This window comes from Microcaecilia unicolor, chromosome 2, assembly GCF_901765095.1.
Source record: "Microcaecilia unicolor chromosome 2, aMicUni1.1, whole genome shotgun sequence".
NCBI classification, from domain to species: Eukaryota; Metazoa; Chordata; class Amphibia; order Gymnophiona; family Siphonopidae; genus Microcaecilia; species Microcaecilia unicolor.
In genome coordinates, this window is record NC_044032.1 from 441,273,915 (window position 1) to 441,299,877 (window position 25,963).

The 25,963-nt window shown below is 43.3% G+C and overlaps 1 protein-coding gene across 1 annotated transcript in view; it reads right to left on the bottom strand.

The window, feature by feature from the left end:
* Positions 1 to 25,963, bottom strand: part of AUP1 (AUP1 lipid droplet regulating VLDL assembly factor) — a 115,826-nt gene that overhangs the window by 34,359 nt on the left and 55,504 nt on the right. The window contains exons 7-9 of the mRNA XM_030190873.1: positions 22,979 to 23,045; positions 22,360 to 22,465; positions 6,452 to 6,595 (exon numbers count right to left, since the gene is read on the bottom strand). Of these exons, the coding sequence (XP_030046733.1) occupies positions 6,452 to 6,595; positions 22,360 to 22,465; positions 22,979 to 23,045 (317 nt within the window). The remainder of the gene's footprint in view (positions 1 to 6,451; positions 6,596 to 22,359; positions 22,466 to 22,978; positions 23,046 to 25,963) is intronic.

Consider the following 25,963-nt stretch of genomic DNA (forward strand, 5'->3'; position numbering starts at 1 on the left):
CCCAGGAAGACATCTGAGATAAGTACTATTTCTTAAAGAAATGAAAAGCAGTTTATATATGTCATGACATATGAGTGACTACAAGCATCATAAAGGACTTTGATTATTCAGAATTTACACATTGAAAGTTTATATAAAAACAGAAAATTGACACAGATTGATGACGACATAAGGTAGAATACCTACTTCTGTATGTTCAAAACCAAAGGCTTAAGTGAAAGCTCACCTCTGAAGGTCAGTTATTAAAAATAAAAACAATATAGTATTGTGTTAGACTGCTAGACAACAGTCTTTTGCTACAGTATTAAATGAGTCAGTATAATGGCAGTAGTTTATATTGATTGGAGTCTTTTCGGGAGATAATCAGGTAGACTGAACTGCAATAATCAAGATGGGATGTGACAACAGCATAGAGGAGTGTTGCACAGGAAGTGTCATCTAAGACATTGCAGACCATTCAAATACACTGCAAGGCCCAAAAAACATGATCTAGTAACTGCTTAGAACCATGCCATCCTGTCACAATATTTTTCTATTCATAAACTCTTGCATATCTATATGGGGAAACATATGGTAAGAGACCCAGTAAAGAGTAATTCAGAGGAATGTTGGGGGCTATATATGGCTGCATATAGATTATTGTATATAAAGCTGCACCTATCTTGAGACTTCAGATGTACGGGAGGCAGTTTGGCAAACAGACATTATGACCCCATCCTCCCTCCTTCAATACGTATTCCCCACATCTTTTCACAAGTGATGATAAATTATGCATATGGACAGACTGACGCAACAGAGGGACCCTCCAAAAAGAGACCAGTGAATGAGCAGGATGTGCCAAAGCAACTTCAAAATATAATTTAAGCTTCTCCATATGCTTCTTGTGGAATTCAGAGAAAACAGTAAATCACCTTCTTGAGGATAGCAGGATGCATATTTTTACAGACAGGTGATGTTCTCATGTAGGTTACATCCGATGACACTTCCAGCAAAGCTTCTGGAAGTGTTACACCATGCATGCGTATACCTTCCTGCTTGCCACTGTTGCATGGGACCTTATTAGTAATATGTACAGCTTACAGAATTCAACTCCAAGGGGAGGTTGTTGAGGTAAGAATATGCATCCTGCTGTCCTCGGTGAACTTGAGTAACCTTCTCTCTGAGGACAAGCATAAGCCATATTCTTACAGATGGGAATCCCTAGTCACGCAGCCTACTTCAAACAAAAATAAGAAATACTAACAAGGCCTGCAACAGGCAGGGCTTGAGTTCTGGAAAAAATAAATTTTGGGGGGAGACAGCCTGAACAGAAAGACATGGACCTAAGGGGGTGGAGTTAGATTCTACATCCTAAACAGACCTGAAAGACTGTCTGCCCAAATCAACTGACATGTCAGGGGTCCTGTTCCGAACAGTACCAAGATGTGAATGTGTGGACTGAAGACCACGTTGCAGTTCTGCAAACTTCCTCTGTGGAGGCTAATCTGAAGTGGGCTACTGATGCTGCCATAGCGCTGACATTATGAACTATGACATGACCCTCTAGACTCAAGCCAGAAGTCCACTAACCAATTTGAAAATGTTTTTCTGATGGCAATACCCATCCTGTTTCTTTTCAAACACTGGGTGGACTTTCCATGGGCTTTAGTCTGCTCCAGATAAAAGGCCAAGGCTTTCTTGCTGTCCCAAAAAGTGTGCAGCACATTTTCACCTTTGTGGCTGTGAGGGTTTGGAACAATGTTAGCAGAACAAATGACTAGTTATGACAGAACAGCAGACACTAACTTCCACTCTTGTTGAAAAACTTAATTGTGTAAGGAAGATAAGCTACTATGACCTGGCGCTCACTAACCCTGTGGGCTGAAGTGACTGCCGAGGTGCAACAGAGAAGGATAAGGTCGTCAAGAAGAAGACTGGAAGAAAGTCAGCGAAGATGCATCGAAGGAACCAAAAAAACTTTTATGGCAACCAGTATCTATGGCACGCGTCAAAAAGACCTGACACAGCCGTGTTTCGGCAAACAATGCCTGCGTTAGGAGTCCTTCACATCCAAACCAAAATGTGTCACAAGGATGAGAAGGTAGGAGACACTAATCGTAAGACCTTGATAAGCTGGCACAGGGTGAATGTGGCTCGAAACACATTCTATGAAGAGTAATAAAGACCTTGATAAGCTGGCACTTCATAGAGTGAGCTTTGAGCCGCATTCGCATGTGATTGTGCATTCGCCCTGTGCCAGCTTATCAAGGTCTTACAATAGCTCCTATGCCGGAAGCATTTCAACTTCTGCCATGTGCAGTTCGCTCCATCGCGATTTTGCAGGACTGATCTATTGAAGTCAAGACGTCTTTCTACATTGCTACTTTCCAGATAGTTTAACTGTGCACCAATGGTGCAACATCTGTTCTTTACGTCTGGACTTACTGACACTCTTGCATAGATTACTGAATATCAAACTATTCAAAGGCTAAAGTATCAGTCCAGTTCAAGCACAAAAATATTGGACCAATAAGTCACCATTCAAACACAAATTCGTGTGTAGGAAAAGAATGGGGGGAAAAGGTCTCATAAGTCATCAGCTCTACTCATTAAGATGTTCAAAACCCTCGGCACTAGCAGCAGGCGTGTGGAATTACTGTTCCAAGCTTCAATCCCTTGACAAAGTGATGGCGAAATGGATGTCTGCCGGGATTTGAGGAGCCAAGGAGGAGCCACACTACTCTATTTATCAATATACAGCCGGTCACTCAGCACAGTTTATACAATTAATTTAGCAATATTTTGTGCACATCACTTGTCTTTGGATGGAAGGGGGTTTTTCTGGTCAATGATTACATCACCGAGGGTTTTGAACATGGCTGCTTAAAATTTAATGAGTAGAGCGTCAACATGGTGACTGATGAGACCTTTCCCCCCCTTCTTTTCCTACACACAAATTTATGTATTTGAATGGCGACTTATTGGTCCAACCTTAGTTGATACCCTTGCATAGACTGACATTTATATTATCAACTGATTTACTTGGGACTCCTGAGGTAGACACCTTCTGTGCCAAAATGCAGGACTGCGATGAATCTAACAAGTCCATTGTCAATAGGAAAGAACTATTTTTTTGTCTTATATTTTAAATAAGCTACCCTTAAGTTGGAATTCGATTGGTCGTCTCTCTTTTTCTTTTTTCTCATACATCCTATATAATAAAAAGCACCTCCAACGTTTTGAAGCTGACTCCTTGGCACTTAAACCTTGAGGCATTCGTGCTCTCCATCTCATGAATTGACGTCGGAACTTCCTGGTACGTCACCAGAGACACTGACCAACCACATGAAAGCAGCACGAGGCACACCAACGGACTGATGCACACTGCCACAGACCTCCCTCTCCTGTCCGACTTCAGACACTCGCCCTCTCCTCTCCGACCTCCCCCTCCTCCCCGACCGACTACCTCCCGAATCGCCATGCCGCTAGAAAAAAAAACAAAGCCGGCAATTACCAGCTGATCCCCCCTGCAGCACAGCACTGACAGCCGGAGCCAAGGGAAACGCTCTGGCTCTGAAAATAGCAGCAGTCAGTCAGACAGGTAACTCCCTAACTCTCTGCAAATTCTTTGTTTAAAATAAATTTTATGGTTCACAGATTTTATTTTTTTAAAGTGAGGAGAGAATGAAAGAGCCAAGCAGAGAGCACAGAATCCTGTCAGATGAGAGTATAAGGTGAGGCAGGGACCTTGCAGTAAGGTATGCCCCCAAAAGTGACTGAGGGAGGGAGGGCGACCCTGGAACTGGGAGGTATGGAAGCCCTGGAACTGGGAGGGAGGGGGGGAGAAAAACCCTGGAACTGGGAAGGAGGCGGGGGCCCTGGCAAACACACTCATTCTCACAGACACACTCTCTCTCTCATAGACACACTCGCACCCAGTCTCACTCTCTCGCTGTCACACACACACACTAACTCTCTCTCTCTCACACAGTCACTCTCACAAACACTCTCTCAAACGTATACACTCCGAGGAAAACCTTGCTAACGCCTGTTTCATTTGTGTCAGAAACGGGCCTTTTTTCCTAGTGTTCATATATTTTTCCTGAATTATCTCTTTCTTCCTACTCCTTTTTACAGCTTTATTCAATTGGGAAGAAATGGTTCTTTTCAAATGTGATTTCTTGTCAACTTCAGTTGTCTTCTGCCAACCTTCATTAGGAATTCCAACACAAAACTGGCAATATCCAGTCACTTCTCAAAGCTGTTTCCCCCACAGTGGCTACTCTGCATGAAAAGGCAGCCTCCAGAGCTCTCTAGTATTCCATCCAATGCCATGGGAGAAATACTCAAGCCCGAGTCATGTCTAGCAGGGTTTCTATGAACTTCAATCATTGGGACGGGTCAATTTGGGACTGGAGATAGTTTATGACAAACCCTAGTAGCTCCTGTGCCCAAACTGTCATGCACATTGATTCTTTTGCCCATTCCTCTAATGTGCTCTTTTCAATAAAAATTTATTGTTGCAAAAGAAACAAGAGCTGCAGATGCAAATATGGCGGCAGGAATGTGTGCGGAAGCTCCGCAGTTTCTCCAGCAGCAGTGGCAGATTACCCTGGAGGTAGCTGCTGCCCTAGAACCCCGCTTCGAAAGATTATCAACATAATTATCACATTTGGAGATGTTATTTACCAATATTACATCCCAAACAGCTGAGTTGAAACATGCATCTCCTCTATTGAAGATGAGGCCCTCACACGCATGCAGATACAGCTCCACTACAATCGCATTGAGGAGTTGGAAAATAGATCTTGGACAGATAATTTACAATTTGTGGGCATCCCTGAATCAGTACCCGATGCTCTGATTTTATCAAAAGGAACTGCCCTTATCAGCTGGAATGGGGCCGGTGTGGCTGGACCGGGCACATAGACTGGGACATTGATGTGCTGGTGATTTGCACCCTCGGATCATCATAGCTAAATTTCACAATTTCCAGCATCGCATGGAAATTCTGCAGCAATTGTGCCTTAAGAGGGATACTCTCTTTTACGAAAGGGAACATGTTTGGGTGTTTCAAGACTTTTCTGCAGAACTGATGGAAAAAAGGAAGTGTTTTACTGTCATCTGCGCTTCCTTAGTAAACAAGAGTTCGCTTCAAGCTAACTTATCCTGCCATATTGAAGATCTACCATAGTGGTAAATGGAAGACATATGACACTCCCCAGAAAAGCAGGATTTCATACATCAGTTAAATATTCCTGGCTCTCCAGGTTCCTCTCTAATGGCTGAGACTGTGGCCCTCTACTTTGGGTGATAGCTGTGTATGCTGGAAAAGATCTGCTGGCTGTGGCTTTGGAAACTGTCACACAGCTTTGAAACATCAAGTCATTACTCCCAGAACCAACTTCACTTACTTTGAGGCATTTATCCATAAAAGCACACTAGGACTATTTGTATGAGAGGTACTATATGAATGTAAAATTTACTCATATCTAGATAAATCAATTCAGGGCAGTGGGACTTTTCTGATCGGGGAAGGAGGCAAACCATAAGTACATAAGTATTGCCACACTGGGAAAAGGCCAAGGGTCCATCGAGCCCAATATCCTGTCCACGACAGTGGCCAATCCAGGCCAAGGGCATCTGGCAAGGTTCCCAAACGTAGAAACATTCTATACATATTATTCCTGGAATTGTGGATTTTTCCCAAGTCCATTTAGTAGTGATTTATGGACTTGTCCTTTAGGAAACCGTCTAACCACTTTTTAAACTCTGCCAAGCTAACCGCCTTCACCACGTTCTCCAGCAACGAATTCCAGAGTTTAATTATGCGTTGGGTGAAGAAAAACTTTCTCCAATTTGTTTTAAATTTACTACACTGTACTTTCATAGCATTCCCCTAGTCCTAGTATTTTTGGAAAGCATGAACAGACGCTTCACATCCACCTGTTCCACTCCTAAGATCCCTTGTTACTGTGTGTGAGATGAAAGTTGGTCAGGTCATGGCCCCAGTAGCCCACCTACCTGCTAACCAACTACAGGCTAAGTCCTAAACAGTAAATACCAGCCCGCTCATTACTATGTCGATTACAGCTCAATATCACTTCTTTATAGGCTCCTTTTGCACCTTAACTATACTTTTAAAAAGTTTTCAGTTTTAGGTTCAATAATATCATTCAGGTGTGCTGAAAGTGCTGTCTATACAGAAGCACTATGTTTGTTGTGACTTATGCACAATAACAGGTTTCCAATATTGCTATCAGCAAAGACAAGATATTACCTTCCTCTTCTGGCACATTTCATGTAATAGTGGTATTTTTTTTTGTTATTTTACCTTTTGTGGATTAACACATGAACACCTTTATTTCCAAGACACTGGCATAAAATTATGTGAAATTATGCTGCTCACAATAATAATTGTGTGCCTGGTTATAAGCTCTCATGATGCTGAGGATAAAGACAGCAATCTTACTTAGATCAGTCCTAATGACGCTGAGTGGGACATGTGGTAACACTTCTTTCACTCGCTGAGCCATCCCTGAAATCTTAAGCTCTTCTAGGTTGAAGCCTCCAGTGCCAGATGTCCGGGGTCTTGCACCTAATGACTGGCTGGGAGCTACAAGAGACAAATACATATCAGTTATACGTGAACATAGAGTAGACAGGGTTGTAATTGTAGATGGAGCTAAAAAGAGTTATGACTGAACTAAGCACTGATCATCTGAGCAGCAGGAAGGTATCACATCATATCATGCAGAACAAATATAGCTGGAAAAGACAAACTACCATTAAATATTTATATAGATTACAAGATCCAAACAGTATTGTACAGATATGTACATAAGACAAGTCATTGCTCTATGGAATACTGTGTCTCAACTAGATTGAAAAGCAAGAATTAATCATCAGAGGGCATCACGTAAAAAAAAAGATAAAGTTTCAAAGGTGGATTAACAGGTAAAGTTTAACTGAAGACAAAGGAGAGAGGATTAGGCAGGGATTCAAACTACTTAAGAAATTCTGGGGAAGTACCCAGCCAGTCATGCCCAGCTTGTCTCATAGTCAAGCAAAAATCTGACAGCAATATTATAGCCTCGCGCACAACAGGGGAGACACACATCTGAGCAGCCCTTTTTCTAAAGCTTGGTGTGCGTTCACGGAATTAGTGCGCACTAAACACTAAGAAGTTCACTTTATACCTATGGGCTTCTTAGAATTTAGCGCACACTAATTCCATTAGCATGTGCTAAACTTTAGTAAAAGGGCCCCTTCAGCCCTTAAAATAGCTTCTGAATTAGAAAAATAAACACACATCTTAACATATCCATAAGGTTTATAGCTCAATGAAACAAGTCTTATTCTATTTAATATACTCTTATAAAGCATCTAATACAAACCAGTCATGGAGTATATCCAGTAGGTACACTATTTTGTTTTGTATGCAAAAATTTTAATGAAATTTTTACCAGTACCAGGGAGGAGCCTAAACCTCAATTTAATATAACCAGCCTTTAAAAGAGTGCTACTGTGATCATATGCACTAATGCCATTAATGTGCATTATTGGTAACTAGGTCCCAATGCATAGACTGGCATTGTGGTAAACAACACACCAGGAGCTTAACCGAGATTGGATAGCAGAGCCGGTAGTGGGAGGCAGGGCTGGAGGTTGGGAGGCGGGGATAGTGCGGAGCAGACTTATACGGTCTGTGCCAGAGCCAGTGGTGGGAGGCGGGACTAGAGGTTGGGAGGCAGGGATAGTGCTGGGCAGACTTATACGATCTGTGCCAGAGCCGGTGGTGGGAGGCGGGGATAGTGCTGGGCAGACTTATACGGTCTGTACCAGAGCCGCTGGTTGGGAGGCGGGGCTGGTGGTTGGGAGGCGGGAATAGTGCTGGGCAGACTTATACGGACTGTGCCCTGAAGAGCATAGGTACAAATCAAAGTAGGGTATACACAAAAAGTAGCACACATGAGTTGTCTTGTTGGGCAGACTGGATGAACCGTGCAGGTCTTTTTCTGCTGTCATCTACTATGTTACTATGTTACTAATTCATATTAAAGTGTGGTAATGTCTCAGTAAACCTAGCTCTTCAGTGCTTGTGTTGACCCTGAAAAACATGTTTATGTACATCTTTGTCTGATCACTATTTGGTAAGAATAAAAACACAAGCACACTGCCACTATAGAAATATTAGCTCTCTCAATCTGTCTAACCAAGTATCACCCTGACAATAGCAAAAAGGTTCTCTTGGAGAAAGCATCTTATGGGCACAAAGACATGTGGCAGTCATAAAGTGGGACATTTTCAAATTTACCCTGGTAAAAGGAACTTGTCTGAAAATAGCTCATCCTTAATTCAGCTAAAGTTATGACTAGAGAGACCACACCATATATTTTAATTTTAAAAGTCATTTTGGCAATGTAATACTTTTCTCCCCTTTCTGGTTTTAGGAATCTTTGCTGCCCTCCCATCACACTGGCATTTCAACCACTAGTCATTGGAAAATTTGCCGGGATATTTCGGTTATCTCATTCTTATCTGTTATTTGAGAAAAATATTAAGACTCTGCTCTCAGAAATTTGTACTATAAGATTAACCACAATTTTAACTTCTTTTTTTTTTTTAAACTGTCCTCCTGGAGTATCGCTCTGGTTTTTGATTTTACTGTTACACCTTGCATTTCAAAGTGGGTAAGTGGGATATAAGACCAGATGTTATGTTATGCCAAATTTCTTACTTTACATTTACACTCTCATTTTCATGCATACATAGCATAAATCAGATGTAGTATACATTAAAACAATGCTAATTGCAAGTTACAAAAACACTGTGCACAGAAGTACAGAGAGTAAAAGTCAAATAAGTCACCAAATCTATCAGCTCCTTGCTTGTGAATATGGAAGAAGTATTTTATTATCCACACATTCAGACTTCACAGGTTCCAGCAGTTGAGCCATGCTACCTTTGTAAACACAACTATATCACCACAGAAATACTAGAATTGCAACCCTGATAAAACTGCGCAGTAAAATGTTGTGTTCACATGGTACATTCCATAACTAATAAAAAGCTAAAGGTTAGAAAGTCAGGCATAATGGTAAAGAAAAACTACAAGAGCAGATACTTCTATCAGCAATAATGTATCAAGTGACTATTCTGTTCTGGTTATGTTTGGTTTTATTCTTTGTGGCTTCCCGCACTTTGATTCTGTAATGCTGTATTAATCATAAATGCATCCTACATATAAGAAAACAGCATAAAGGATCAACAAATTCCTCCTTACCCGCAGCTACAGATCTAAATGTATATTTTCAAACTTAGGGCCCTGTTTACCAAAGTGCACTAAACGCTAGACACCCCTATATATTCCTATGGGTGTCTAGTGTTAGCGCGTGGTAAAAAACAGGGCCCTAAGGTTGGTACTATATATGCTTCATTGCAAAATGTTTCATTGGGCTTGATATCCACATCAACTATATCACCATGTTTAATGACCCTGTTTCACAAAATTGAGTTCCTCAGAGTACTCTAGCCTCCTTCAACCTACCTTCAGTTGAGATATCCAAAAAGCACTGTCACTCCTTAACATTACCAAGTTACCACATGATTCCATCCCTTCCACGTTAAAAAAAGAAATTCTTTACTTTATTTGTGTCATATATTCATATGACCACCTCATTATGGTCCGGATTTGTTCCTTTACAATGAAAGGGTGGAGGAAAATCCCCCCCAAAGTCCAGAAATGTGCAATCCAAAAACAGCCTTTGTTTAAAATGACCCAACACGGTCACCGTGTTTCAGTAGGAAAGCCTGCATCAGGAGTCCATGTGAATGGAAAGGCTGGCTGATGGAAAGGCTCCATAGGATGTTTAAAACAGTTACTGTATATAAAACTGGCAAGCAGGCCAAATTTAAAGTGAGCATGATTTGAAGTCTAAATCTGACAATTTTGGCAGAAATCACAGATTGACAGCTGCTGTGCTTCCATTAGCCAGACTTTCCATTCGCATGGAGTCCTGATGCAGGCTTTCCTGCCGAAACATGGTGACTGTGTTGGGTCATTTTAAACAAAATATTTTTGGATTGCACATCGCTCGATTTATTTTTTTTCTCCACCCTTCTTTTGCTGCTGTTACATCATTGTGGAGTTTTGAACTTCCCTCCCTTTGGTATGGAAAACATTTTATTTACCCTTGACCAAGGACTCCAATAAGAACATTGAGGTTTCTAACTATCCTCCTACAGCAAATTTACCTTTTCTCTCAAAAATTGTTGAGTACTTAATAGCTGATCAGTTAATAACAACCTTCTTGGACAATACTAATTCACTACAGCCATACCAGACAGGATTCTGATGTCACTATTCTACTGAAACATCCCTTCATCTAGACAAAAGCTAAACTGTAGCACGGATTTCTCTGGACCTCTCAGCAGCGTTTGATCTAGCTGACAGAATGGCTTCACTCATTTAACCGGCTGTACTAGTGTTGTGGTGTGGCAACATGCCACTTCTCCACCATATTCATATATCTGTGGGGTTCCGCAGTGTTCCATACTGGTTCAGCATTGTTTAATATCATTTTGGCTCAAATATGTACTTTTATTCAGTCTTTGTATTTAACTTCCTTCACATATACGGACAATATTCAGATACGTGGCATTCTAGATGACACACAACCAGCAACCATCTTAATAGTAAACTAGACAATCACGGCATAGTTACATTCACATAAAATGAAGCTCAATGCAAATAAAAACTAAAGCATCCTGTCGGGATCAGTAGACTGTCAGCTTTTCAGTCCCCTTTCAATTGCAGGTGTCCCAATTGTCATTGAACATACACTTAAAGTCCTAGGAGTGATTTTTGATAAATTGACTTTTAAACCTCATATATCCTCTCTTATATGACCACCCTTTTTCAAACTAAAACAGATTAGATCAGTGAAATCATTCTTCACACAAGTAGCCTTGCGTAATTGATCCATCCAATAGTACTGAATCAATTAGACTATTACAACTCTTTATTCTTAGGTCTGAGCCAAAGTGATACGAGGTTAATCAAAATACATCAGTTATACTAATACCAGGAGCTAGGTGCTACGACTATTTTACTCAAAGAAGAGCACTGCCTCCTAATTTTGGTACAAATTTCCTATAAACTTTTTAACATTAATACATAAAGTCTTGCATGCAGGATCGCCTCCTTTCCTTTCATGAGCACTAATACCTTACACTCTGATCCATACATTATGCACGTTAAACAAGACATAGTAATGCCCACATTTCCTCAAATCTTTTACAATAATGTGCGATCATCTATTTTTAGTGTTGTAGAGCCTATGCTATGGAATAATCTTCTATTACATTTAAGGATGGAAGTATCCTTACAAACATTTAAATCCAACCTAAACACATACCTACTGAGGAAAACTTACAATATCTAATCTACTTTAATCTTAGAAGCTCTGGTAACGCGCTACTGGGGAGACATGTCATATTTGGAGATCACCTGTTTCCTATTTGCAATTGTATTTTGAGTCTTTTTTAGTACTATCTATATAAACCGCTTAGATGTCACTTTCGTTATGTGGTCTATAATGCTAATAAACTTGATAAAAACTTAAACCAAACACAGGTACTGATATATATTTTACAATTAGAGTGTGGCTCAGCTGCTATTTGGATACTGTGTTCATGACAATTTGTTTTAAAAAATGTGTGTGTTAGTGACGTTTAGTATTTGACAGGTCAGCCTTTACTCTTACAGCCAGCCTTGCATTAGGCTGGCATTAAACTGACCAACTTTAGAAGATGCTGGATGGTGACCACTTGGTTCCAGGCTGCAGCAAGTGCCCCTGTCAGGATGCCACTGATATTTTCAGTGCTAGTTCATGCCACAAGTTTGACTCGATGTGTCTAGTGACTAGGTTGACCAAGAGTAAAGATGTTGGGATTTTTTTCTAGTCAACAACTGCTTTTGTTCAATGGCATGGGCATTATCCTCCTGCAATATGTAGTTACCAGGAAAACGTTTCTTGACTGATGGAATCATGCACGTCTGCAGTATCTCAATACATTCCTTGGCATTTACTATGTCATTGACATTTTGTAGACACCTCAATACCACTTGCTGTCATGCCAAGCCATGATCATTAATGGATGTCTGACATATTCAAATACTGGCTTCCATTCCAGTGGCATAGACAGACAGACCATAGACAGACGCTGCAAACCTTACCACCAATTCTGCACACGAATACAGTACGATGCAGATTATTCAAATGACGATCATCCAGATGTCCTATTATCCGGACAAATTAAAATTGCTCATCAGAAGGATGCGGAACCATCCGGATGTGGATAGAAAGAAGCCCCTGTGAAGCTCCACTGTATTGCGAGTGCCGGCCTGCCACGTGAGGTCATATATATGTGCATGTGCATCAATATAAGGTTCGTGCTACTCAGCGGAACTTCACAGGGCCTTTTTCTATCCAGTTCCAGATGGTGCCATATCCTTCTGGTGAGCAATTTTAATATACCAACGTTTTTTTCCAGTTGCCTAGGGGGAAACAAGGTATATTTAAATGATTAAATAAACCTTTTGTTCCCTAGGGACTGAAGAGTCCATCCCCCACCCAGAAGCCCACCACCTGCATTACACTGTACATAATATTTAAAACATTTTACCTGGGTGGCTGGGCTTGAGTTTCCTAAATTTTTATGCACACCATGCACTGTTTGCACATAGTGGCAGGTTACAGACTGGACAGAAACCTAAATTCCATTATAGATTCAAAGTATCCTGAAAATGAAATTAGTACTGTATATAGACATGACAATCACACCAACTGGTGACTTCCACTGATGTGCACTCTCATTAATTCCGTGTTTGTATACTTAAATTCACGTAGCAGACAGTAGAGTCTCTTCCACTAAATGCCACTGTGCAGCAGACCCATCACCCCATGGAGACAGCCCCGTCTCTCCGATTTTTTTTGAGAGTTTGCTTTTGCAGCTTTGAAGGCTTTTACCAATAGAACATCTCTAGTCTTTTCTTTCTACAAGTGCTACCAGATTACACCATCAGCTTGCTCACAGGAACAATAATCCCTTTTCTCTGCACCTACAAAGACCTGCAGACTACATAAGAGAAAGCAATGAGTGTGAAATTTATAAGGAAATACACAGACCCAGCTTTGTGGTAAAAAAAAAAAAAAACTGAATCCAAAAGGTGGAAATTGCAAATCTGTAACTGCTAATGTGCCCTTGTCCTCCATTTGTATTAATTTGTTCTGTAATTACAGTAATGAGTTATTGCAAATAACACATTCCTTTAACTTTGTCATAAAAAGGTCAATTGAGGTGATTATATTATTTCATCCCCTCATCAAACCAGAATTGGATTAGGTAGTGTTTCCCATCAGCCCCCCCCCCCTTTTTTTTTTTTAAAGATACTGTGGAGGATAATGCTTGCAATTTGATGAGAAATAGTTTGGCTGTTAAATACAGTTTTCCTTCTATTAGAAGAGTTTCCATTGTTTGTATGCTTTATCTCATTGTTAATGATGGGGTTATAATTCAAGTGGATGCATTTGTTTCACACTTGATGTCATCTGTCTAACAAAGTTAGAAGGCAAGAAATGAGCCTTTAAAATGGTGACAGTGTTGGATTTGTATAACAGAGCTTGCCATTTTTGACATGTTTGGAGGCTGAAACAAACTGATTGTCATACCCCCCTTTCCTATAAACAAGGACTCATGGCACCATTGTTCCCGAGTAAGTCCTCCGTGCCACACCACATCGCTTGCCTGCTTATATTAAACACAGCATATTGCTCCTTTGCGAAAGATGTGAGTTTGGTTATGTAAGAAAAAGAAATTAAAATTTAGGACAACTGCCTGGTTGCCTCTTCAAGATAAGTGTCTTTACAGTGGATATGTTTAATACATTTTTTTTTACTTTGGTGGATAAGGGGGTTTCCTTGCTTAAACACTGTGTCACTGACTATGGAAAGATCATCTCTTTTGGTCAATTGTGTACTCAATATCTTTCCCCAGTTGATTAATTTTCCATATCTGCAAGTGTCGCATTATGTTTCCTTCATGCCTGCGAGTGCACTGACAGAGGATGAGACTGAGAAAGCTGAGGAAACCTCTCTTGGGCTGTGCTATCATGCAGAGAGTCATTTTATTATAAGGTCCTTTGAGCAGACCTCCGTTCCTTGAACTTTCAAAAAGGGGTGGCTGCTTGGTCAAGAGATTTGGGAATTGATCTTTCTCCTCAACCGTTTCAGCAACAGATTTGTAAACCATTGGTCAAGATCACCTCTGCAATGCACTGGGAGCAGAGGCATAGATAGGGGTGGGGGTGCGGGGGGAGGCAAACAGATTTGAAAGAAAACAGCAGTTCTCAACCGGTGAGGCCAGCACACAGCAGCAGGGATTTTTAAATTTGTGGGATTTCTCCCCCCCCCCCCCCCCCCACCGTGGAACCAGCATGCCTCCCTCCCCAAGAACCAATACCACCTTGTTCTCCCCTCTTCCACAAACCCCCCCCCCCCCCAAGACCGTCAAGCCTGCTTCATTTAGCGGCCCCTGCAGCGATAACACAATGCCTGAGCTGGCATCAGATCCTTCCCTCTGCATGTCCCACCCTCACGTAGACAGAAAGTTGTGTTGGGGGCAGGATGAAGCAGAGGGATGAATCCAACACCGGTTCAGGCAGCGTGTTATTGCTGTAGGGGCCACTAAACAAATCAGGGTTGATGATCTGGGGTGGGGGGGGGGGGGCAGGAGAGGGAGAACAAAGCGGTGCTGGACTTGGGGAAGGGGGTTGAAGGAAGGAGTCACTGGACAAGGGGGTGGGAATTTGAAGGAAGATGGAGGTACTGGACTCAGGAAGGGTACTGAGGGAACGAGAGAAAGTGGTGTTTGACTCATGGGGGGGTCTGAGGGGAAAAGAAAAACTGGTTCTGGAATCAGGAAAAGGGCTGAGGGATAAAAGGGAGCGGTGCTGGACTCAGTAGGGGTTGAGGGAAGAAGAGCTGACAGAGGAGGGGCTAAGGGAAAAAGAGGGCGTGCTGATTAACTTATGAGGGGGCTGAGGGAGTGCTGATTATTTATTTTATTTATTGCATTTGTATCCCACATTTTCCCACCTCTTTGCAGGCTCAATGTGGCTTACAATACATCATGAATAGTGGAAATATATAAGAAAATAGACATTTAGTATTGCAAAAAGATCTTGGGTAAACATGATAAAGCATGATAGTAACATAGCAAGCAAATATCATAAGGCAGTTCTGGATTTATGTGTAGGAGTTCACATTTGTTGATCTTTGTGGTAAGTCTTGTCAAAGAGATGGGTCTTCAGTAGTAGATTTACTTACGAGGGGGCTGGAGCGGTGCTGGACTCAGTAGGGGTTGAGGGAAGAAAAGCTGACAGAGGAGGGCTGAGGGAAAAAGAGGGAGTGCTGATTAACTTATGAGGGGGCTGAATGAAGAAAAGGGAGAGTTTCTGGACTTGTGGGGGGGAGGGACTGAGAAGAGATGTGCAGGAGAGGAAGGGGGACAGATGCTAGACCTGGAAGGATGGGGGGATAGGAGAGATGCCAGACTATTATGGGTGAGGGAAGCGGGAAAAGAGGAGGAGGTGGGGGGGGGGGGGGGTTAGACAGCAGACCACAGGAGGAGGAGGAGGGCGAGAGTAAGAAAAGCGGACAGATGCTGGACCCACAGGAGATGCAGCTACACAAATCCTGATGGCTTGCTCATTCCTGGATTGTGCACACAGTAAACCACACTTAGCAGGCTTTCACTTGCCTATACAACCTGGGAAGGCGCACGGCATTGGGTATTTGTGTAGCCATGTCTCCTGGCACAATAAGGAGGAAAGGGGAAGAGAGGAGACAGGGAACTGCTGGACGATAAGGAGGAAAGGGGAGGGAAAGAGGGAATTGCTGGACCATAGGGGTGGAGGAGAGAGAGGGGTTGGGGGGGGGGGGGGCGAGATGCTGGGCTACAAGGGTGTAAGAAGGGAGAGGGAGGGGAGATCTTGGCATGGTGGAACAACATGGGGAGAGGCTATGGTGGTTCTCAAGGACAGATGAGTGAGAGGAGGATGGTAAGTACAGAGGGTAGAGGGTGAAAGAGAAGGAAATATGACGCCAGGGGAGAGTGAGAGAGGAGAGGTAAGGATGAGAAGAAGTTGGAAAGTGGATAGGTACTAACAAGTGAAAATATAGGTGGAGGACAAGAGTGAGAAGGTGAAATTTGAGGGGAGAGACAGAAAAGAGAGAAAGAGGAAATATGTCAAGAGACAGAGAGGGAATAGCAGAAAATAAGAGGAAAGTGAAGGAAGGACAAATGGGCCCCACTTACAGGAAAGAGAGGAAAACAGAAAAGAAGAAACTGGGCCCAACAAGCTTGAAAAAATAAAATACCCAGACAACAAAGGTAGGAAAAAGTGTTTTATTTTGAATGTATTTAGTGGAATATGTTAGCTTTGGGAAATGTGAATCATGGATGTTTTTGTAATTTTTTTTTCAGGTACAAGAGTACATACATTTTTGTGTTTTCATTTCTCCTATGTTGAGGAACATGCCTAGTTTGAATCATTGGGGTTCCCAATTCAATTTTTATCTTTATATTTGTAATTTGTGATCCCCTGTTCTATATTTGGTGTGTGACCAAGATGTGGTATTCTGTTGGCAAGTAGGTTCTGTGAACAACTCTGTAGAAGTCCCACTTGTTCTATATTTACCAGTAGTAGGTGTACTGGTGTTCTAGGGTCCTGTGTAATATTTGTAGTGCTGCCTGCTAAGTAGGATTATTGTTTAAAACCTGTGCTACTGTTCCACAGCAGATTTGCTTTGTGTATGTTAAGATTTTTTTTCAGGTTTTGTGTTATTTCACAATGTGCCTGGTAGTGGAGAGATTTATTTCATTTTTATGGAGAAAATGTGCCAGTTATGATTTGCACCTGTTGTTGTGGGGGAAATATGGTTTTTCTGGACGTAGAGCATGTTTAAATTTAATATCATGTGTGTCCTGACTGAAAATAGGTTGAGAACCACTGTCCTAGGCATCACTACGGGGTTGCACAGGGAATTGCACAACACGTGATCCAGCATTTCTCCCTCTTTCCCCTGTCCTACGCAGTCCTATATCTCTCTTGGCCTTTCCTCCTCCTCCTTGGCGGTCCTCCAGTGTTTCTGCCTGCTGGCAGCATCTGCAAATAAAGCAAATTGCCTTTGGCTGGCCCTGCAAGCGTTCCCTCTGCTATGTCCCACCTACACTGACACAGGAAGTTGTGTCAGAGCAGGTGAGACACAGGAGAGGGAACACTTGCAGGGCAAGCTGGAGGCAGTTTGCTTTACTTGCCGATGCTACCGGTAGCCACAGAAACACTGGAGGACTGGCAAGGAAGAGGAAGAAAGGATGAAAGATACCCAGACCCGGGGGAAGGAGGGGAAGAGAAGGAAGAGTGGGTAGGAGTGGGCTAGTGGTTAGAGTGGTGGACTTTGGTCCTGGGGAACTGGGTTCGATTCCCACTGCAGGCACAGGCAGCTCCTTGTGACTCTGGGCAAGTCACTTAACCCTCCATTGCACCAGGTACAAATAAGTACCTGTATATAATATGTAAGCCGCATTGAGCCTGCTATGAGTGGGAAAGCGCGGGGTACAAATGTAAGAAAGAAAAAAAAAAAAAAAAGACTGTAAGGGAAGGAAGGATGAGAAATACCAGAATGCAGGGAAGGGGAAGAGGGGAGATGCTTTATAGGAATGATAGAGACACAGAGGGGATGATGATGGACATGAAGTGAGAAAAATTATCAACTGGAGAGGAGATCCTAGAAACAGCAGAAGATGAATGGCATTCGGAGGGGGGAGGTATAGAGAAGATGGATGGCATTTGGGGAGGGGCAGAAGTGGAACAGAACTGAAGATGGGACTGGGGAGATGCAGAACAGAGCAGAAGATGAATGGAAGTAGAGGGTGGGGAGAAGACAACCAGAGCAGAAGGTAGATGGGACCAGGAGACATGGGGGGGGGGGGGGGGAGTCGGGGGGACAAGCATTGAGGAACAGAGCAGGGAATTATAGATAGAAAAGATGGAGTGGGAATTTTGAGGAGATAGTGAGTACTTGGCAGACGGTAGTTATGAATAGGGGTATGTTGATGGGTTGGGAGAATGAGTGAGAGTGTGAAATGAGAGAAGAGAAGAGGGGCAAGAAAAGGGAATGAAGTTTGGGGAAAGGTTGAGACAATGTGAATGACCTGGAAGACTGGCGAGAATGAGAGGCAATGAAAAGGGATGGAGATACAGGGGAGGGGTATAAGTCTCTGACGGTTTGAGTGATGGTGGAAATGGGGTTAAATAGATAAAGAAAGGCTACAGGACATGGGGTATAGGGTAAGAGACAGAAGAAGGGTCTAGAGGCAAGGGAAGGAAGACAGGGATGGAGTTGGAGCTGGTGAAGGGATAGGAGGCAGTGGAGGAAGGGTAGACGTGACGTTTAGAGTGAGTACAGGGGATGGGGGGGGGGGGGGGGGGACAATGGGAATGTTGGAGAATGAGAAGAAAAGGAGACTAAAGAGTGAGAGAAAGGGAGAATGAGAGTAAAATCCAAAGGGTGGATATACATGCAGAGAACAGAAAAGCGCGTGTATGTGGGGTGGGGAAACAAAATGAAAGATCAGTGCCAGACAGATGTAGAGAAGGAAATAAAGAAGACAAGAGGCAAGAGAAGAAATGGAAAGGTCAACCTAGAAAAGAATTTGGAAGAAGACTGGTACATGGAAAGCAGAAAAGAGACAGGGAGCAGTCTAATTAGAAAAATAAAATTCCCAAAGGTAGAAAATACATTTTTTTAAAAAATTTAATACTTTAAGGACCGAGATGTGCCTGCTTTATAAAATGTACATTTTTACTTTGCAAAGTACAGGGGACAATACATTTCTGTTTCTATTTCACTAATATTGCCGTGCTTATAGAGTCTGGATTTCTTGGGTGGAGGAAAGGAGGATCCTCCACTTCAGTTTTTGTCTGCATGTTTTTTGTGGTCCCCTATTTTGTATCAGGTGAGGGTCTGTCCATATTCTACATGTGCAGCTAAGGTGAAGGATTCTGCAAGTGTGTGGTGTCTATGTAAGAATTAACAGTCCAGTCTGTTCCAGTTTCCTAGTAACAGGTATAATGGTGCTCTAGGGCCCAGTGTAATATTTATAGTACTGGCTTTCATAGGTGGACTAGGACTGCTATGGTGTGGTAAGTTTTCTGAATAGGTTTTAGTAAGTTTTCTGAATAGGTTTTAGTGTCTTTTTCCAGGGTTCTCTGTTATTTCATAAACTGTCTGGCCCTATTTGAAAGTAGACTCTGGGGCAAGGGCTGCCTTTGGTGGCCCTTGTCACAAAAAATAAACACTCAGGACTAAAAGCCTTCGTATCCTGTAGAGTCATAGTAACATAGGAGATGACGGCAGAAAAAGACCTGCAAGGTCCATCTAGTCTGCCCACGATAAACTCATGTGTGTATACCTTACCTTGATTTGTACCTGTCTTTTTCAGGGCACAGACCATAGATGTCTGTCCAGCAGTATTTCCCGCCTCCCAACCACCAGTCCCGCCTCCCATCACCGGCTCTGGCACAGACCCCGTATAAGTCTGCCCTCCCCTAACCTAGCCTCTCAACCACCAACCCCTCTTCCCCCCCGCCACCCAATTTCAGCTAAGCTTCTGTGGATCCATTCCTTCTGCACAGGATTCCTTTATGCCTATCCCACGCATGTTTGAATTCCGTTACCGTTTTCATGTCCACCACCTCCCGTGGGAGGGCATTCCAAGCATTCACCACCCTCTCCGTGAAGAAATACTTCCTGACGTCTTTCCTGAGTCTGCCCCCCTTCAATCTCATTTCATGTCCTCTCGTTCTACCGCCTTCCCATCTCCGGAAAAGATTAGTTTGCGGATTAATACCTTTCAAATATTTGAACGTCTGTATCATATCACCCCTGTTCCTCCTTTCCTCCAGAGTATACATGTTCAGGTCAGCAATTCTCTCTTCATACGTCTTGGAACGCAACTCCCATACCATCCTCGTAGCTTTTCTTTGTACCGCTTCCATTTTTTTTAACATCCTTCGCAAGGTACGGCCTCCAAAACTGAACACAATACTCCAGGTGGGGCCTCACCAACGTCTTATACAGGGGCATTAAAACCTCCTTTCTTCTGCTGGTCACACCTCTCTCTATACAGCCTAGCAACCTTCTCGCTACGGCCACTGCCTTGTCGCACTGTTTCATTGCCTTCAGGTCACCAAACAAACAAATCCCATTAATTTAAACAAAGTGTCTACCAGTGGAAGGAGTGTTCCTGAGGTGATGGTCACAATCTGATAATTTTACTTGCAGTTAAGACAGGCTGCCTGCTCTGGCCGGTCCTGGGACCTCTGCTACCTCCAGTCTCCTTGATGTAACTTCGTTTCCTTGTAGGTTGGACATAGCAGCGGCAGTCTGTGTTAATCATTGTCGGCCACAGTCACTGCACCTGAGCGACAATAATAGCGCTGCTGCTTGTCCAACACAAAGCGCCTAAATTTACAAATATCTGCTCCCCCTGACATCTGGTTACACCTCCGATTGGGAGCAACGTTACAAATGTTTATTTTGTACCTATCTTTTTCCTTGGCAGGCCTTTTTGTTTAATGATTATACAAACAGTTTAGTACGCCCTAACAAACTAAAGCATAAGTTTTAGAACAAGGACAGTCCTGGGCAGACTTACGGTCTGTACCCTGAAAATGGCAAGGACAAATCAAGATCAGGTGTACATATGAAGTATCACATCTTACCTTATGCTATGAATTTATCTTTTTGGGCAGACTGGATGCACCAAACAGGTTTTGATCTGCCAACATCTACTATATTATACCTTATTGTTCCATTTGTTTCTTTTAGCTAAACGTGCAATTTTGTTGCAGTGGATGAATCCTGAACCTCCTAATGTGACCCAATGGCTTAATATGGTGTATACATTTATGATTTTATGTCATTGGGTGGGCTGGGACCATCTTGGCCACTGGAAACGCTTTCAAAGTATCTTGGAACTTTGTTTAGCTTGTCATGTCACATCGTGTTCGCAGCTGGATTTTGAACTGTCGAGTTTGTTGTTTTACTCATCCTCTTGTTCCTACCCATGAAAAGAATCAACCTGGACAAGAATCAACCAAGTCTGGTGGTGTTTTTCTGTTGTATCAGTCTGGGGAGTAATGGGTGGGGGGGGGGGGGGGGGGGGGGGGAGGGAGGGAATGTATATCACAAAATCGGAACATTTTTTTGTACTGTTATTGTTCTGGCTTGGTTGCTCTAATAAAATTAATTTAAATAAAATGGTGACAGTGTTCCATCTTTTGTCTGAGTCTGGAGCAGTGTAGTCCACATACAGTTAATCTGAGATATTTGATTAGTATCTGCCATATATGTTTACAATGGCTATAAATCTGTCCCTTTGCATGCATTTTGAACCTAGGGCAGTATTGTCTGCAATTACACGCGACTAATTTGTTTAACGGCAAGACTCCTATTGAGTAGTTTTTGATGTGACGGGCACCGATAAATTGTTTGCCTACCTGCTTGCCTTGAGCCAATCATACTTATTTCAACCAATAGGTCTGTATTCATATTCTATAGTAACTTTGTTCTACTGGCTTTTTAGTTAAAAAAAAAAACCCAACAACTTATCAATTACATAGATGATTTATGTTAAAACTTGGGTTTTAATTAAATTGTATTTTTAATAATGTTTAAGCCCTCCTGGGTCAGAGAAATATCCAGTGTACCTGAATGTAACTCACCTTGAGCTACTACTGAACAAGGTGTGAGCAAAATCTACACAATAAATACAAATAAATTTTGATAAACATTTTAAACTTTCATATTGTGTTTTTACCATTTGTTTCCCCCATTTCAATCTGTAGACAACTGCCTCTCTATATTGATCTATATTGACATAACTGACCATTACCTCATTCAGATGTCATTTGTAATTCAGTTCACAGTATGATTGATCTCATGTGTCAGAGACACTGCATGAAATATGCTTACAAAAGTTCACAAAAAAAAAAAACCCAACAAAAAACCTGAAAGAAAATAATCACTAAGGTTGGTATTATTACTTCTTGTACCAAGCTTAAATTTTATATGCTGCATGATTCAGCTGGTTCTGTTTCAATATTGCATGTCTGCAAGGAAAAGGCCGGTGTTGGTGTTGAATGATTAAAAGCTGCGAGTTCTATAAGTTCTGAAAGCAGAAATAAGGGAAAAATATGGTTTAGGCATTTCATACCATTAAAATAACCCACAACTAAAAGATACTCACCTGTACTGGAAATGAGAGGTGGGACATGTCTCTGCCTCTTCACATACTCTGCTTTGTCTGCTGCAGTAATGCGTGTGGAAACAACCCCCAACTCCACTGCCAGCAGCTGCAGAGAAAGTCCTGACTTTAAGATATATAAGAGCTAACAGCACACATTCATAAGCTACACTAATGTCTTCTCCTTTATCTTCCTAATGAGCTCCCTGCAGTACGACTATGCTGGAGCTAGAATTTCGCTTTGTAATCTTAGCTTGATTTTACTAACAGGCTGTGGAATATTGCTTGTGCTTTTACCCCAAGTATTTACCAGACCTATTCATCAAGGCCTTATGTCTTGCTGTAATAAAGTCCTAATTTTTAGTGACACTATAAATCAAAAACAGGATGTTATGCTATACAAGACTTCTATTCTGCAGATATCTACAAAGTTCTATGCGGAAATGAGTTAACAACTGCTAATTCTCTTCATTTATTTTATTTTTAAATGCCACAATCCCCAGTCCCACCCATTTCAGCATTAGACTGGTTGCCTATATGAAATCAACTCATCTCTAAAGTCCCAAGCATTCCTCCTTTTCTGCTCTAGCTGCAAGACCACACACTCAATCCCTCATCTTACCTCTTGGACTCGCAATGCCATAGCTTCACTGGTCTCATCAGCTTGCCTGAACACAGGTGACATCCACCTAAGCAAAAATACAAACTTCTGTCTAGTCTCTGAAGACAAACATCATATCCATAGTGGTGCTAAGAATAGACTCACTCCACCCCACCTTTCCGATTCCAACAAAATGCATCTTCCACTACAGGACCATTATTTCAGTAACTATCGTAACAGAACACCTACCAAAGCCCAGGATTCACTAATCCTGAGAAAAGGAATGAAATGGATGATGCTTTTATAAAAGCTGGGCCCATGAATAGCCAGGGTGTGGATGGGGGAAGATCCTAAGCAACTCCATCTATACAGTCTTCCAGAAAGCGAATGCTACATACCTGTAGAAGGTATTCTCCGAGGACAGCAGGCTGATTGTTCTCACTGATGGGTGACGTCCTCGGCAGCCCCTCCAATCGGAATCTTCCTAGCAAAGTCCTTTGCTAGCTCTCGCGCGGCCGTCTTCCCGCCCGAGCCGGCCAGTCCAGTATGTAGCAAAACAATACACTTCAAGGGAAGACACAACTCCAAAGGGGAGGCGGGCGGGTTTGTGAGAACAATCAGCCTGCTGTCCTCGGAGAATACCTTCTACAGGTATGTAGCATTCGCTTTCTCCGAGGACAAGCAGGCTGCTTGTTCTCACTGATGGGGTATCCCTAGCCCCCAGGCTCACTCAAAACAACAACCATGGTCAATTGGGCCTCGCAACGGCGAGGACATAACTGAGATTGACCTAAAAAAATTTACCAACTAACTGAGAGTGCAGCCTGGAACAGAACAAACAGGGCCCTCGGGGGGTGGAGTTGGATCCTAAAGCCCAAACAGGTTCTGAAGAACTGACTGCCCGAACCGACTGTCGCGTCGGGTATCCTGCTGCAGGCAGTAATGAGATGTGAATGTGTGGACAGATGACCACGTCGCAGCTTTGCAAATTTCTTCAATGGAGGCTGACTTCAAGTGGGCTACCGACGCAGCCATGGCTCTAACATTATGAGCCGTGACATGACCCTCAAGAGCCAGCCCCGCCTGGGCGTAAGTGAAGGAAATGCAATCTGCTAGCCAATTGGATATGGTGCGTTTCCCTACAGCCACTCCCCTCCTATTGGGATCAAAAGAAACAAACAATTGGGCGGACTGACTGTGGGGCTGTGTCCGCTCCAGGTAGAAGGCCAATGCTCTCTTGCAGTCCAATGTGTGCAGCTGACGTTCAGCAGGGCAGGAATGAGGACGGGGAAAGAATGTTGGCAAGACAATTGACTGGTTCAGATGGAACTCCGACACGACCTTTGGCAAGAACTTAGGGTGAGTGCGGAGGACTACTCTGTTATGATGAAATTTAGTGTAAGGGGCCTGGGCTACCAAGGCCTGAAGCTCACTGACTCTACGAGCTGAAGTAACTGCCACCAAGAAAATGACCTTCCAGGTCAAGTACTTCAGATGGCAGGAATTCAGTGGCTCAAAAGGAGGTTTCATCAGCTGGGTGAGAACGACATTGAGATCCCATGACACTGTAGGAGGCTTGACAGGGGGCTTTGACAAAAGCAAACCTCTCATGAAGCGAACAACTAAAGGCTGTCCTGAGATCGGCTTACCTTCCACATGGTAATGGTATGCACTGATTGCGCTAAGGTGAACTCTTACAGAGTTGGTCTTAAGACCAGACTCAGACAAGTGCAGAAGGTATTCAAGCAGGGTCTGTGTAGGACAAGAGCGAGGAGCTAGGGCCTTGCTGTCACACCAGACGACAAACCTCCTCCACAGAAAGAAGTAACTCCTCTTAGTGGAATCTTTCCTGGAAGCAAGCAAGACGCGGGAGACACCCTCTGACAGACCCAAAGAGGCAAAGTCTACGCTCTCAACATCCAGGCCGTGAGAGCCAGGGACCGGAGGCTGGGATGCAGAAGAGCCCCTTCGTCCTGCGTGATGAGGGTCGGAAAACACTCCAATCTCCACGGTTCTTCGGAGGATAACTCCAGAAGAAGAGGGAACCAGATCTGACGCGGCCAAAAAGGAGCAATCAGAATCATGGTGCCTCGGTCTTGCTTGAGTTTCAACAAAGTCTTTCCCACCAGAGGAATGGGAGGATAAGCATACAGCAGGCCCTCCCCCCAATCCAGGAGAAAGGCATCCGATGCTAGTCTGCCGGGGGCCTGAAGCCTGGAACAGAACTGAGGGACTTTGTGGTTCACTCGAGATGCGAAGAGATCCACCAAGGGGGTGCCCCACGCTTGGAAGATCTGGCGCACCACTCTGGAGTTGAGCGACCACTCGTGAGGTTGCATAATCCGGCTCAGTCTGTCGGCCAGACTGTTGTTTACGCCTGCCAGATATGTGGCTTGGAGTACCATGCCGAGACGGCGAGCCCAAAGCCACATGCTGACGGCTTCCTGACACAGGAGGCGAGATCCGGTGCCCCCCTGCTTGTTGACATAGTACATGGCAACCTGATTGTCTGTCTGAATTTGGATAATTTGATGGGACAGCCGATCTCTGAAAGCCTTCAGAGCGTTCCAGATCGCTCGCAACTCCAGGAGATTGATCTGTAGACCGCGTTCCTGGAGGGACCAGCTTCCTTGGGTGTGAAGCCCATCGACATGAGCTCCCCATCCCAGGAGAGACGCATCCGTTGTCAGCACTTTTTGTGGCTGAGGAATTTGGAAAGGACGTCCCAGAGTCAAATTGGACCAGATTGTCCACCAATACAGGGATTCGAGAAAACTCGTGGACAGGTGGATCACGTCTTCTAGACCCCCAGCAGCCTGAAACCACTGGGAGGCTAGGGTCCATTGAGCAGATCTCATGTGAAGACGGGCCATGGGAGTCACATGAACTGTGGAGGCCATGTGGCCCAGCAATCTCAACATCTGCCGAGCTGTGATCTGCTGGGACGCTCGCACCCGCGAGACGAGGGACAACAAGTTGTTGGCTCTCGCCTCTGGGAGATAGGCA